This window comes from Ascidia mentula, chromosome 9, assembly GCF_947561715.1.
Source record: "Ascidia mentula chromosome 9, kaAscMent1.1, whole genome shotgun sequence".
Lineage (NCBI taxonomy): Eukaryota > Metazoa > Chordata > Ascidiacea > Phlebobranchia > Ascidiidae > Ascidia > Ascidia mentula.
The window spans coordinates 9,401,752-9,416,595 of NC_138574.1; the positions used below are offsets into that span (position 1 = coordinate 9,401,752).

The 14,844-nt window shown below is 38.8% G+C and overlaps 2 protein-coding genes across 2 annotated transcripts; one reads left to right on the forward strand and one right to left on the reverse strand.

The window, feature by feature from the left end:
• Window positions 1-287: 287 nt before the first annotated feature.
• On the forward strand, window positions 288-2,153 carry LOC145913675 (WASH complex subunit 1-like). Its single transcript, XM_083001415.1, has one exon. The coding sequence runs from the start codon at window positions 308-310 to the stop codon at window positions 1,682-1,684; it is 1,377 nt and encodes a 458-aa protein (XP_082857541.1). The 5' UTR covers window positions 288-307; the 3' UTR covers window positions 1,685-2,153.
• A 374-nt stretch (window positions 2,154-2,527) lies between these two features.
• LOC145913449 (G protein-activated inward rectifier potassium channel 4-like) lies at window positions 2,528-14,412 on the reverse strand. Its single transcript, XM_083001102.1, has 8 exons — window positions 14,003-14,412; window positions 13,034-13,185; window positions 10,462-10,657; window positions 8,209-8,354; window positions 7,859-7,989; window positions 7,380-7,526; window positions 3,614-3,744; window positions 2,528-3,211 (listed from the first exon to the last, which is right to left on the reverse strand). Exons 1-8 carry the CDS (start codon window positions 14,336-14,338, stop codon window positions 2,771-2,773), a joined length of 1,680 nt encoding a protein of 559 aa, XP_082857228.1. The 5' UTR covers window positions 14,339-14,412; the 3' UTR covers window positions 2,528-2,770.
• Window positions 14,413-14,844: the final 432 nt, after the last annotated feature.

Genomic DNA, 14,844 nt, shown 5'->3' on the forward strand with positions numbered 1-14,844 from the left:
GGCTATTTAGCTGACAAGATCGTCATATGTGTCACCATAGCTGCACTGATGAGACCTATTAGGTTGGAACAGTGGCCATGTCTGCAGCTCACTATATGAAAAATCTTCTGATAACTTATATTGTTCACATTATTAATGATTGCTGAAAAAAATCCTCCACGCAAATTTGTGATCTTGGGTTTGCTTGAGATTAAAACAAATTGAAATATAAACAGTTGTTAAATAGTATAAACCAGACTTAACATATACCTCAAAATGCAAAACTTTTCATAACATCAACAGATTTGTAATAATTCGTTACCTAAACATGGCACATGACAAGTATAATGCAAGCTTGATTAGTCATGATTTGCGTCGTGAAGAAACAGTGCTGCAATATGCTGATGCCTTGGAATATTTGGAAAAAGTTTCTGATGATATTTTCAAAAGGATCAATCAGCGAGTAGAAGAAAACCAAAACAGTCTGAAAGAGATAAAAAAGCGCATTGGCGTTGCCCAAAGTAAGATCGATCAAGTAAAAGGTAGCAATCGTGCCATTCAAGTGTTTTCCAGCTCCAAATATCCTGCTCCACCGGAAGTTAAAAACTATGAATCTGTGTTTAATGACCTTGAAGCAAATCTTCGCAAAGTAACTCAAAAGTACAGAAGGGTGAAATCTCAGGTAAATCAGTTCAATGAGCAAGACGTAAAGGAGAAAATGCAGTTCTACCAAGTTCCACAAGGAAAAAAGTTGTTTCCAACAGATGAAAGTGGTCTTGGTAGTATTCCAAAAAACTGTAAGTCTGTGAGCTCTTTGCTTTTGTTTAACTCCTCTGAAAATGTTTATAAACAGTATCCTGGTTATGATCCAATTCGTGCTTCTGCAAAAATTCGCTCTCCAGAAGAAGACAAAGAAGAAAATGGTATTGGTGAGGCACCTATGTCAATCATTAATCGTGAAGAGATGGAAAGACACCTTGTAGAAAGCTATCAGTATATTCCTGACCTTGGAGATGTACCAGAAATTGATGTGCCAATGGATCTTCCAGATTTACCTGGTGTGGCTGATCTAGCCTTTAGCTCAGAGCTGAACGAGGGAATAGCTCCTTCTTTAATCAATGTTAGCAATCTGAATTTACCAACACCAGCGTTGGAAAATGGTCTGCCTTCAGTAGAAACTGGTCCAGAACCCCCACCTCCTCCTCCGCCACCACCTCCTCCTTCAGTTCCTCCACCTCCACCCCCTCCTTCGGAACCTATTCCACCACCACCACCACCACCAACACTACCCCCAAATGAAGACAGCTCTGCAGCAGCCAAGCCTGCAAATGTGCCAGCTGAGGCATCAGGTGGTGGTCGGGCCAATCTGATGGCCTCCATTCGTGCTGCAGGTGGCAGCGGTAAAGTTAAATTAAAAAGTAGCAAGGAGCGTAAACAAGAGAAGAAAAAGGCTAAGGAAGAAGCAAATGTTACCACTAGTTCATCTGGAGGTGGAGACTTAATGTCTGACCTGTTCAACAAATTGGCAATGCGCAGAAAGGGAATTTCTGGTGCTAAAGTAGCTGCAGAAACCCAGCCAACACCAACAGCTTCTAGTGGTGGTGGTATGTCAGCAATGGACAAAATATCTGCACTGATACCACCCCCACCATCTAAAGCCAATTCCAATGAAAATAACAATGCTGATGATGATGACTGGAACTAATTGTTACTTTGGGATTGCTGTTGCCGGAAAGCTCTTGATATATGTATGCGATTAAGTTATGTGCAATATGTTTTTATGATTTTTGCAAATGCTCTGTGATGATTATCTTGCACCAAAATGGTGTCAAAATTGTTCGAATGAATGATAAGCATTAGGCTGATTTTGCAGATAATTAATATTTATTTTGGTAATATAACCAATATTTAACCAAAAACAGAATGAAATTATGTATGTGGCAATGCACAAGCTTGTTGTGTGGACAGGTTGTCATGTTCTGCATGGTTAAACATAGAACAATGCCATACATGTAAACTCAACTATAAAGGTATCACATATATATTATTCCATGCTTCAGTTGATTATTTTGGTTCCACATAAAGAGCATAATTTTGTTTAACCTTGTCAAGCCAGTTTGATTGGTGCTGTTTGTCTGTAGCATTCATACAATACATTTATGATTTCATTCAAAACCATTATTAATGTTTGTATTTTTGATTAAATAATGAGTTAAATTTTGCAACAAATTTGATGTAGGTTTCTGCATTTTAAATGATGGCAGAATGCAAAATCTTTAAATTCATAAATGCCATGTTTATCCGAGGTGCTATAAAAGCTGTCCTGCAAGGAAACAATAAAAGATGCGGAGGTAAAGTTATTCTGAAACTTTTATTTTGTGGCCATCAAAAACGCATCTTAGCTACTTGAAATAGGAGGCAAAAGTAAATGTGGAAACATACAAGCTGGTAATTACCAATCGGTAAAGTTTTGTGGACAGAAAAAATAAACATGCTGATAACAGGAATAAAGCATCAAATGTTGACCAGCATAGAGCTTTGGTATTCGTTTTTTTTTCAATGGATAAAGATAGTGCATTCAATGAAACAAGCATGTGGATAGTGCTAAGTCCATCAAACAGAATAGCTTCTGTTTTATATGTAGCATAAGCATTACACCCGCGTCTCCATTCCCCAAAACACCGCTTGGGTACATTACCGCTAAGGAAGTAATGCACGTATTTTTGTTTCTTCGTGCGATTTTGACCATTTTAGGAAGCTGAGTCAGTAAGAAATATTATCAAAGCTGCTATCATAAAGCCATGTCGGCTCCAGATTTGAGGAGTGTTGCCACCGCTTCGTCACTTTTTCTTCTTTCGGCATACTCGTCCCTACTATTCTGGTGCCGTCGATGTACTCTGGCACTGAAGCTTGATGAGGCGTGTGGCTCCTCGTTTATTACTGCCACCGAGTGACACACGTTTGCTTCGGACAACGTCCTCATGGTGGCGGACTTTACCTTGAACGAGTCCATGCTGTTTGCCCGCAGAGTATCTTGACTCATAGCAGTGTGCTTGACACTTCTATGAGCAGACGGCTGCCTTTGTGTGCCTCCTCGACACTGTTTCTGGACGCCTGACAGACCTTTCGATGTGGGTGATTCAAACGGGCCCAACTTCTGTGACGGACCGTTATTGCTTTCCTCTTTGTTGTTATTTTGGTAATCGCTCATACACATGCGGGGCATGGATACCTTCGCAATATGAAACATGGTTTTGTTATTATATGTTTTCAAGGCACTAGAAAAAATGTGGTGTATATCTTTTGGTGGCAGAAAACTACCCCTTTAAAACTCTTTATGTCGTACTAAAAAACTACAGATTAGGAAAGAATTGGACAATGTTGAAAGTATCGTATTGTTACCTAAAACATGTAAAGCAACAAAATTTCAAGCAAAAATTGGCAAACATTGTGTACAACTAAGCTTTCAAAATATTTTTTCAAGCAATAATCTAGATTGCAATATCACGATTAATAATGTCGCCTATTGTGGTGTTATATGAGTTAACTTTGTAGAAAACACCTCTAGTATAGGCAACAATGCGATGCCATGTATTAAGCCACACCATGTGACGATCAAACCTAAGCTGCTTACCTCGTAAATGGAATGAAATTCGGAGTGATCGACTCTAAAATGTCCCCTTGCATGAAATAAAACGGGCATAAACCTATGTCCCCATAGAATCTCCGAGTTTAAGTATGAAGTCCTCGCCTGACATATCATGCCTGTTAAAAACGAAAACATAAAATAATTGGACATATGAACACAACTCACGGGTTTTCTCATAATTCTGAGTATAAAGAGACTGGCCCATATTGTTATTAACACTGTCATGTTAAAATAAGACGTTTCGACAAAAACTTATGTCATCATCAGTTTGACTGACGCGATTGGTGTAGCTCCATCATTATAAGGACAGTGTTAATAACAATATGGGCCAATCTCTTTATACTCAGAATTGGAAATATGTTTGTCCCGTATAAATTTCCACTTAAAAATAAGAGTCGTGCCAACGTTTAGTTTTGTAACACTTTAAACTGTAATTCATAATCGCGTCGAAAGAGTTTTTTAACGGCAATGTTCTTGCATTTGACAATTGATCGAGCAGCAATATAGGTGAAGAACTTATCGCACTCAGACTCATGTAGCAGGGTAATGAACAGGAGAAACGACTCTAAACATTTCGATAAAAAATCTACACTGAAAACTAAATATAAACTCCACATATATCGACAGTGAGACATAGAATTCCACAATATTAGCACTTTGTGATAGCACAGTAAAATGTGTGGTGTGTGGTTGAAAAAATGAAGGTGGTGATGTGGAAATACAAGCGAACCGACAAGGCCTCGTATTGCGACCTTTTCACTAATATCAATTTGCCAAGTGACATGAGGCGTTAGGGCGGAATATGAAGGTTATAATGTGAAGTAACCTAATTAGCGCGAAAATCAATTTGACACCGTGTGCACGCGTCTTGCCGGATGAACGTCTAAGTCTAATTAAATCACTTTGTAGAAGCGTTTTTCAGTGGAATGGAAGTCTAAAAACAGCATGGGACGCATCACCGAATATTAGCAAGATATTATATACTGAGAGTTCCCTTTTTTACATCTATGCGACTTTTGGGGTACTTTTTTGAGTGGTGCGTCGGGTTTTCAAAGTTACTTCATCGAATTACAATGTAATGGGAATTTTAACAGTCTTAATTTATTAGCAGGTTTTACATGTCCAAGAACCAGTTGCATTAAACAGTTCCGCACAAAACGTGAAATGCTGTTTGAAGGATTTTTGCTCCAAACTCACCGAAAACAATTCCCGTAGGACCACATTTTCGCTTACTGACCAAATTAACGTTGCTTTTAACGCAAATTTCCTTTCCAACTAAATGTCCTTCGACGAATTTAACGTGGGTTCGTTTGTCTTTTATCTTTCATTGGAGCAAATGTTTAAATCGCCTATTACGCATGGAACGTACTGTTACGATAAAATCACAACCATAAGATCGATATTTAATGTTGTAACAACCGTTTTATCACACGAGACACCTTATGGCAGTTTCTTTGTTATTTAGGAGTCATAACGTTACATTGTGAAAGAATAGGCTTCAATTCGGTGCCGCAATATTGGCACGCTGATGGCTTGTGTTTGAACATAAATCCTATAGAATACGAACAGATCGGTAGTATTTAATTAACACCTATTTTTGTGTGTAGCATTTATTTACAGTTTCAACTGATTTCCTAAAATGCCCATGGGCATTGTAAGTCAACAAGGTTGAACATGGAATCACGTTTATTTGGACCAAATACAAAGACAATTACAGATAACTGACCGCTATGGCTTCTTTGCTTCACTTTGGCGTTTCATTGCATTAAAACGTATTTAGGGATTGATGTTTTGATGTACTTGCATTAAATTGTATGAGGGTAATCCCCCACTTTTTAACAGGAAATTTGACCTTTCGCAATCGCATGATCGAAATTTATTTCCTCGTATTGGGAAAGTTCGACGAATAAAAACTTTTAAAAGCCGGCGGTAGCATTACTGACGACATTACAAGGCAACGAAAATCGATTTACCTCCGTAAAATACTTTCCCATATTGGCCTTATATTTTAATCACTGCCAACGACGATGTAATTGATTTGTCGAGCAGAAACAATCGGAATATGTACATTGGATATTTGTTATGAATGTTAATGGACCCAGGAATGCATCCAGTTTAACACCACATTTCGGTCACAAAATGCGATTGTTTTTGTTAACCATGTGTAAAGGTATTTGATCCAAACACTGCGGGACTGTTTCCACGTTTATTGGCGCCCATTTGCTGGCGCCAGATGTTTGTTAACGCAAAGTTGTTTTAGCCACATATGAACGCAATTAAGGCAATGAGTCTCGTAATAACCTTCAGAAATACAATTACTGCGTTTGGATGGAGGAAGACAGCAACATCGTTATTGCTAATTCCTAATCTAATTTAACACTGCTGAAGCATTTCTCCTCTTAGAGGGGCAAGAAGACTGCACATAATGTTCGCTTTTTAGGGGGCATTGTATTTGTGGGCAACCAACACTGTTTGCACGATAGGATCGATTAAAAGCGTCGCTTTTGTTTGTATCCATCGATCCAACGCGTATCTTCGTGTCGCTAATAGCTAGCTTGCCCCACTCGTCAAACGACCAACCCTCCTTCTTTAAACCGCATGACCGTTGGCCAACTGACGTAAAACGACGATAACACGTCGGTTTAAGGATACAAGATTCAGCCAAGGATATCGTTTTCGTAAACTCTGCGGAATGATGTAGGCTATAGGTAGCTATTCAAAATAGGCAAACCTTCCCTCTGAATATGTGTGGCATCGTCTTAATTACGTTTGCAATCCAAAACTTAAAACATTGTATAACAGCATTCTTCTAAAATTTAGAAAACCACCTGGGTTCTATAGTCATTGTCAAAAGTATTGCCATTCCAACCCTTGTTCCTTTGAACATTTGAACTTAACGGTTTTTAAATAATAGGCATGTTTCTCCTGGCATCAGTTTGAAGTGGTAGAACCCTTTATTGCAGCCACAAAAGTGTTATTAAACGGATTGCTTTACCAAAAATCTTTTTCAGCTGACGCATGGAAAACGGAATGGTTTTATGTTACAAGTTACTCTTTGTATTGCTTTCTATTAATAGTACGGTGACAGCAGTACTATAAGAGGAAAACAATTGCCTGCAATACAAAAAGCAACTGGTGCTATCGCCTAATGCTTGCGTAAGGCTCATGACTTTGCCTAGATACAGAGAAGTGACCGCTAAATTGGGCAATGAATCATAGCGGTACATTAACTGTCGCGGTCGTGACAGATGCAAGAAATTGCGGTTCTAGCCAGAAGTCACAAAAATTGGTTATGAGGATCAATTCATCATACACCCTTTCATCTGGATTCATTACTTAAAGGACCTATGATGTAGTTGTCCCATAGAATAAAAAAATGGCGCTTTAACGACTGAAAATATTAACATTTCGCAACGACAGTTTATAAATTATTTCCACGCAAGACTTAGTCGAAATCTTTGTGTCGAGGTATTGTCAACAGACACACTGGAGTTTGTTTATTGCATTTGTTGCCATCAAGCAAGCAATAATCCAAGGCAAAATCCAGCGCATTTATCGAATAAATAATTAATCTCAGAAAATAAAATTGTGATCAAAGGTTTGAATTTGGAGATCATATATTTGAACTGTTCCGAACCTGGGTCTAAGTCTAGTCAAGCCTATCGATTCAGATTGATTCAGTGGTGACTGATCTACATCCGACGCAGCTGTGGTATCTCTACGCATAATTTCACATACACAAATAACTTACCTGTACTCTCTATCATTCCCTCCAGAATGACAATGATTTCAAATCGTTCTTGTCTAAGGTCATCGGCCGTCATTGTCCAGAAAGGACTGCGTTCGTCAATTTCGTGACAAATGATGAGAGGAGTGACCAGAAATAAATTGTCAGCACCTGCAAAGTTCAAAACAATTGTGATTCTGTTTTTTCTTTTTGTGGGTTGTAGTTTAGAATTTCTTCCCCAGTACAATCCAATAGCTGCGCAAAGTTTGTCATACCTAAAATGTCATGGCTGTTTAAAATAAGTCAAAAATTTTGCATGCGATGTTAGAGATATTTAAAGAAACGTATGACGGTAACAGGTATAGTCCTTTTATTAGTCGTCACTACATTTAGAATATATAATAACATAAAAAGTTGAAAGATTCGAGGGTATATTTTCTCAAGTGAAAAGAAACAACCGTAAGTCTGCACAGCTGCTTATATGGAATCTGTGTGAAAGGTACCTGTGTCAAACCCCACATTGATGTCGTCCTGATGGAGTCCAATGAACTCCCCTTCTTTCGTCTCCCTCGACTTTACGTACTTCGCTCGAATTCGACACTGGACGATTAACGAGTTGCGCAAATTACCAACCCTGGAAAACAATTTGTATCGTTAAACAACAGTAGATATGTGAATTTCAAAATCAAATTCCGTATTTTGGACTTTATGTGCTAAGAATTTAAACAAAACATTAACTAGTATGTAAAAGCTCTAAAACAAGCTACTTTGTTACAATTGGTTGGAGCGTATGATATCTTGACTGATTTACTAAAATCGCCCAATCGTTGCGAATTCTATTGTGAATACTCACCTAAACATAAGGCAATATTTTCTATCGCGAGGTGAGATGACGCAATGTTCGCTGAAGACCAAAGTTTCCGCTCGATTCTTGGGCTGTGAGATTTTGATGAAGATCGTACCGATCATGAATGCGTCGAGAATGCTGGCCAAAAGTGACTGCATATTTTAAGATTGTAATTAAATTATAGGATTGCAAGTCCAACATACAATGCTAAACGCGTAGCACTTCCCATATAAAGGAACTAAATAGTTACCAGAAACACTTATTCTACTAGCAAATACCACCAGAAAGCATTGTATTGTTGGATGAGTGTTATACAGTCATTATTGTACCTTATGCTCCCACTGGAATAGAACCAGCGTGATTAACCTTAATTTCAATCCCCGGAAAAGCATTTCTGGCGAAGGGTAGATTAAAATTATATTCCATTGTCGCGTGAATTACCAAAATTTCAAGAATAACGCTGATGATTTTTCTGTTGTCAAACATTCATTTTGATGATGTAAATTCACACCCATATATGCAAGTTATTGTTTTTTTTTGTAGCATCGAATTTATCGCACATGGAAGATATATAGTTCATTATGTTTGTACAAATATTGGGTTATATGTCATAACATTTTATCAGAAGTCGGTGGACAACCCTCAAACATATTCGTTAAATTTTTTATGGCCATGGTCTCAGCTTTTCATTAATTTATGTGTTTTTTTATGCGCACTTTAAATAGTGTTTGTGATGGCCTACAGAGTTGACCTCGTGGTACGAAATTAGCCTCGTGAACGGAAAAACGAGTCAAGTCAAATTGTGGTAAAGATGATGTGATTGTGCACGCGGAATTCATCGGTCCTTTCAAAGTAAAAATCTCCGTCTTATCATTTCCCCGCCAAAAACTTTATGGTTTCAAACATTATTGTTAGGGAAGCGAATTACGCGTTTTAGTCTTAAAAAACACGTCGTCATCCATGACGTCAAAGACCTGTAGCAACTCCCGGACGCGCTGCAAAGATTAGCTTTCATTGATTGGCGAATTAGTGAAGGCGACAAAGCAAATTAAAAGAAAATCGAATGCAATTGGATCGCGCCGCTGCACCGGACGATGGGGTGTCTTAAGTCGCACACAAACAGGGTTTCCATGTTCTATCACGAGTACGGGTTTATTTTCTCTTGCAAGCCGCAATTAGTCGTGACGGTATCGCAACGTTTTCCGACGTATTCCTAAGGAGACAAGTCAATTTACCGCCCTAGTGCTTGCGGTTGTACTTAAAGTTGCGAAAGCTTTAATCGGGAGGAAATTGTCCCACCAGGGATAATCCGACCTAAAATCGATGCGCTTTCATGAGCTTAAAGAAAATTTAGTGATTAATTACGATGAAAATTTTAACAATCGTTTGAATAAATGAATAGTTAGATGATGGAAATTTCATCTACAAAAATTATCAGGTATTGACTTGCGGTAATGGTCATAAATAACACCGTAGCAACATGGCACACAAACTCGACAAAGTGAGAGCAAACCTAAAAACGAGTGTATACATTCCTATGGGAAAACTACATTACAAAATGTAGTAGAATTGCAAAGGTCTTTTAAACAATGCAGGTTTTTTAATTATCGAAATCCGCATAAATCGTTTATCAAAATATCAACACCAGCACTCCGCCTTGTAATTTCCCGTCTTGTTTTCGCCGTTTTAAGTTCGCTTTTCTTTTTTTACGTTTTTATCAACGAATCTTTTCTGCTGTATTGGATCCGTTATTGTTTTGGACTTAGAAGTGCTGTTATCCCCGTGTACTACATCAATATACGTGCGATTAATTCCAAAACAAGATCTACGATGATGTAATGACCGCAACCTGCAGATGATCCCGACCAACATTACTTTTTGACATTCCTCGGAACGGCCATGCCTGTCGATAAGGATTAAAGAAAACGTTTTATGAGCCGCTTTTGCGTTTGCGTTTTGATGGGCTTTGCTTTGGTCAACACGGCCGGATTGCCACCAACTTCCAGCTTGCGACTTGTCGCAACCCATCACCTCCCAGTGTCCATGCGGTTTTATCGGTGCCCATGTCATTTTATGTATCGCATATAATGTTCATATGCACATAAACTTTGAGTGCAAAATAAAGCTGATTTGGTTTGTTTTTTTATCATTTGCTGTCCATCTTTCTTAAGTTGTGGATTAAATTGGGGCCTGCATGGTTGCGAATATAAATACCACGAATATCATTGCAAACTCCAGCAATTCAACAAAAGGCTCCACCTGTACAACGAATAGGATTATAGCTTCGGGACACTTAGCAGTGATAGCACGTTTTCCGTAACCCAGCGACGTCTCGGTCTCAACGAAGAACAGAAAGGCGGTGGTATAGGAATACACGTTCTCCACGCAAGACTCGCGCTGATCTTGTTGAACTGTGACATTCGCCTTTAATTGGTAGTGGTATGTGACGTCACCCCTGCAAGAAAAATATGAGTTTTTTGTACAAAGGCTTTCTATGTTCACAAAGGTCTAGTTAGCTACACCTTGCGCTATCGACAAACGTCATTTCATGCCTATTATGCTCGTAACATGGAAAAAGTGGCAACCCCAATGGAATGTTTTTGGTACAATGGGTTTTATCCTCATATTTGATTTAAATTAGAGAATCTTCAACTTTGGCCACAAAAACACAGCCTAAAATTAAAGACAATGACTAATAAGTGCATTCATGTTGGAAGAATCGCTCAAAACGCCATTAAAGTAATTCAAACTAATCTTAGGTCAATTTTAAAACGCGTAGTATTCCGTACCAGATGGCGCAATTTTGAAAGATAGGGTCGTAGTTTGTCTAAAACGTTATTATCCAAGCGAGATCCATGCAGTTTTACGGGCTTACGGTCTGTAGTACAGCACCACTGCAAAACTTCGCATGAATAATGCATTGTCAAAACCGTGGGAAGCTTGGTTCTTTCACGTGAAGTAAGGGCCGGGATGGGTATTGTTGCCAGGGTAACGGCGTCCTTAGTAACCAAAGGTGTAACATTTAGCTCCCCATAAAATTCGTTATATAACCATTTTGTATTGATTATATAGTCCATGTATGTTACAACTTGCCCTTAAACATCAATAATTAACCACAGCCTCACATAATTCCCAAATTTTACTAGTGAACAGGTTGTCTTTCTATATGTAACTAGTATTAGGGAATTAGTCCCTTTATGCGTGTATACTGCTGATATATATGGTATAGGGACCATCATATTTATTTTTTTGGCCACGAAATTTTGTTGTAAATAACTTTGGATAACTGATAAGCCATTTGGGGGTAATAATGTTTACCAGGCTGATGTTTTAGCCAAAATATGCTCACATCTGTACACAAATACTGAACCATGTAAAGTTTTTACAAATCACAAACAACTTTTAGTGCTGTTGGTCGGAATGTCATTGATTTCTTGCTTTGAAAAGCAGCGCAGAAGGCGACAGAGAACAAGATAAAATGTATTTCGGGTCTAAGGGAGATAGGGTGACCTTTCATTTCGCGTTGTCGCGCGAAACAGCAACTAGTTTTATTGGAAATCACCCTCGCCCCCATATCCATGTCTCGACTCAGGTAAAAGGATCCTGATTCCACACATTCGTCGCTCAGGTAATCAATAACCAGGGAGCATCTTTCGGTCTCGCAATCAATAAGGAGAGCATACACCACGCAAAATGCGCGCAGGACACATAATAGCCTGTAAGACATGGGCAGTTTGATTGAAACTGTGAAGGCCGGTGGCGGTGAAAAATCAATGTGCAAATTCAGTTTCACGCCCTTCGCGTCCGCTAACTTCACTTTCATGCGTGAAAGGGAATTTCTTAATTAACTTAAGGCCATTCATCGCATCGCCGATCCCATGTATGATGCTTTACTTGTTATGGCAGGCGTGTGACATTTGTGGGTCAAAATTTGCGGGTTATGAAAGCCAGTCATCGACACCCGTAGAATCCAAAGGCTGTTTCTATGAAAAAGGCCCACCGTACCATGAATCATATTGGAAACTGTAATATTGGTTTCTTTGTTTGGATTTTTACGGGTACAAAAAAGTAGCCACTGGGATTAAACAATGACCGTTTGTTGTGCGTAAATGCCAGCGAAACTTAAAACAGAAATATGAATGCGCAAAAAAACAAGTAGAATTACGCATTGCCTAAAACGAAAACCCACTTTTCCTCTGAAATAAAGTTTATAAATATGCAACATGGACTTTCTTGGGGAAGGCACAAATGGTCACCCTGAGAATAGTTCCTTACGAACAAACCAATTTCATTTTCAAAGACAATTAAATAGCATCGTAGATTAAATAGCACCGAGATGCTGCTAGGCAGCTGTCAGACTACGTTCTACATAGATATGACCATTTCTGCCGGAGCATCGATTAGGGCGTGAGAATAACAGCTTGTTGTTTGACGTGTTGAGTGACATAGCATGAATTGCTGCGTGAAGCACGTGTGTTTCGGTGGTAAGGGGCTAGTTACCGGTGATACTGGAGTTTGTCAGACATGAGATGCTGTTTACTCATGATATACACGGTGGAAACACTTCAAATACTATCACTTGTACCTAAAACCACATTGCAGATACTCACTACTAAGAAACTCAAGTTTCATCATGTTTTGGGCAAAACAACATAGAATTGATTTTCATCATTTCTGATCCACTTTTGAATTTTGAGCAAACCAATTTCCTTTAAATTTGGGTTGCTCTTGTGCTGTCTGTGCGCATTACAAGTTATGGCTTGAAAATTACCCTTAAAGTGTGAACGGAGGAAGAAAGGCGTCGTTATATAAATAGTGTTCGAATGCTTACCGGACGAATGCTACTATCCACCACAAAAGGCCAAAAAAAGACCACGCCACCAAGTACGTTGCAATAAAGAAAAGAAGATTGCTTCTCCATCTCATGTCCACGAGAGTAGTAAAGATGTCCCGGAGGTAACGCTTGTGGATTTCGCCGCTGTCCTAAGGGGAAAATGAAAGCATTTTTGGTGCGAAACTTAGGAACACAACAACCCACGCTCTCAATATATGCTATAGAGTTTTTAAATTGCTTTGATAACAACATGGTGTTGGAAGAATTTGTATTCTGCCAAACTTGCATGCAGCAACCTGGAATAATTCGATTTTTCTTGGGAGGTCAGACTGGCGAGGAAATGGCGAAAAATATTTGAACCTAAAGTTGTTACATTTGTTTTCCGATTTTCTAACAGTTTATCATAGATATCTTTGATAATTACTTAAATCTTTCGCTTATTTAAATATTTTTTTGTTGACGGTTGGATGAACGAAAACTTTTATAATATTTCCTTGTGGCCGTATATTCGATCTAATACATCCAATACATCAAACATGCGTGATTAATTAAGTAGCCTGCAACTCTATACGGCGGAAGATGTGTTGCTTATTTACGCTAAGTGCAGTTCAGCTTGGGCGTGCAGGCGATCCCTTGTGACTAAACCTGCTGCGCATACTGATTGAGTTTTAGTCGCGCCTCAAATCAATACACCATGCTTGTCCTAAGTCCGAGTATGTTTGTGGAACGGAATGTTTTCACACAATAGCAGTCTTGTTTGAAAGATACATAAATACTATATATTGAACCTGTTGATTCGAGTCCAACCGTTTAGCATGTGAGTTACTGTAAATGCCGAAATACGTAATTTGTCACTACACGAAAACATAATGAAAGGAAATTTCAAATAATATGCCACATCATAATAAATTGCCTAAGAATACAAAATCCCTAGAAAACATTCACAATATAAGTCAATGTATATACCTGTCGGATGTTACAACGGCCGTTTTTCTGCATGAACCTGACCGTTTTCTTTTTGTTTTTATCATTTTTTTTCCTGCTGTTGTTGTTTTGTCTGTCGCCATTGGAGGGGGCTTCTTCTCGAGCATTCACGCTGACTCCTCGCAATGCTTCAAGTTTGGCGGACATTTGGATTCCACTAGAAGGCCTGCGGTTGGCCAGGGGATTGGGGGTCCCTGGGATAGATAGGGTAATGGCGCCGTTATCCTTTTCAATACAATCCAGTTTGTTGTTTTGTGGTCCATTATTCGCTCCTGCGGCATAACTCCTTTGGCAATCCCCATGCTTATGGTCGTACATGAGCACCAATCGCGACAGTCAAGCGAATTCGCTATGTAGTTCTCAACAAAAACACTTCGACTTCGCAGTTTACAGAATTGAAGATTACAATACGTGGCGGTTTCGTTTCTTTCTGCAAGTTTGTAAAGTATTAATTAGGCCAGTACTGTACTCATAACATTTAGAAAAGAGAATGATGATGGTGCTGTTATTTATGACAGATAGACAGTCCAATATCTTGTAGCTAACTAGTAATCACGATCAATAAAGTATATCTCTTTGTCGGAGAGATAAAACTGTGTCACCGAAACTGTCAAAAATATCACCATACTCTAAATATTAAGCAAAATATTACGTGTTTCGAGTAAAGACATTGACAATCTGCTCATTTCGGAGATACAGCTCATCAAGTGACCTTTTTCTAGCTGCATTAAACTCCCCTTGGAATGGTCGAGCAACTGTGCACGATCAATCACTCGTAACACGCGTTTTGGTCTTCATCTTCCACTCATACACCAAAACGTGTT

Coding starts and splice junctions, on each gene's coding strand:
- LOC145913449 (XM_083001102.1), bottom strand. CDS start 14,338: ATGTACGACCATAAGCATGGGGATTGCCAAAGGAGTTATGCCGCAGGA. Junction 13,186..14,002: donor GCCGTTGTAACATCCGACAG/GTATATACATTG, acceptor TTTTCCCCTTAG/GACAGCGGCGAAATCCACAA. Junction 3,212..3,613: donor AATTTCATTCCATTTACGAG/GTAAGCAGCTTA, acceptor CATATTGCGAAG/GTATCCATGCCCCGCATGTG.
- LOC145913675 (XM_083001415.1), top strand. CDS start 308: ATGGCACATGACAAGTATAATGCAAGCTTGATTAGTCATGATTTGCGT.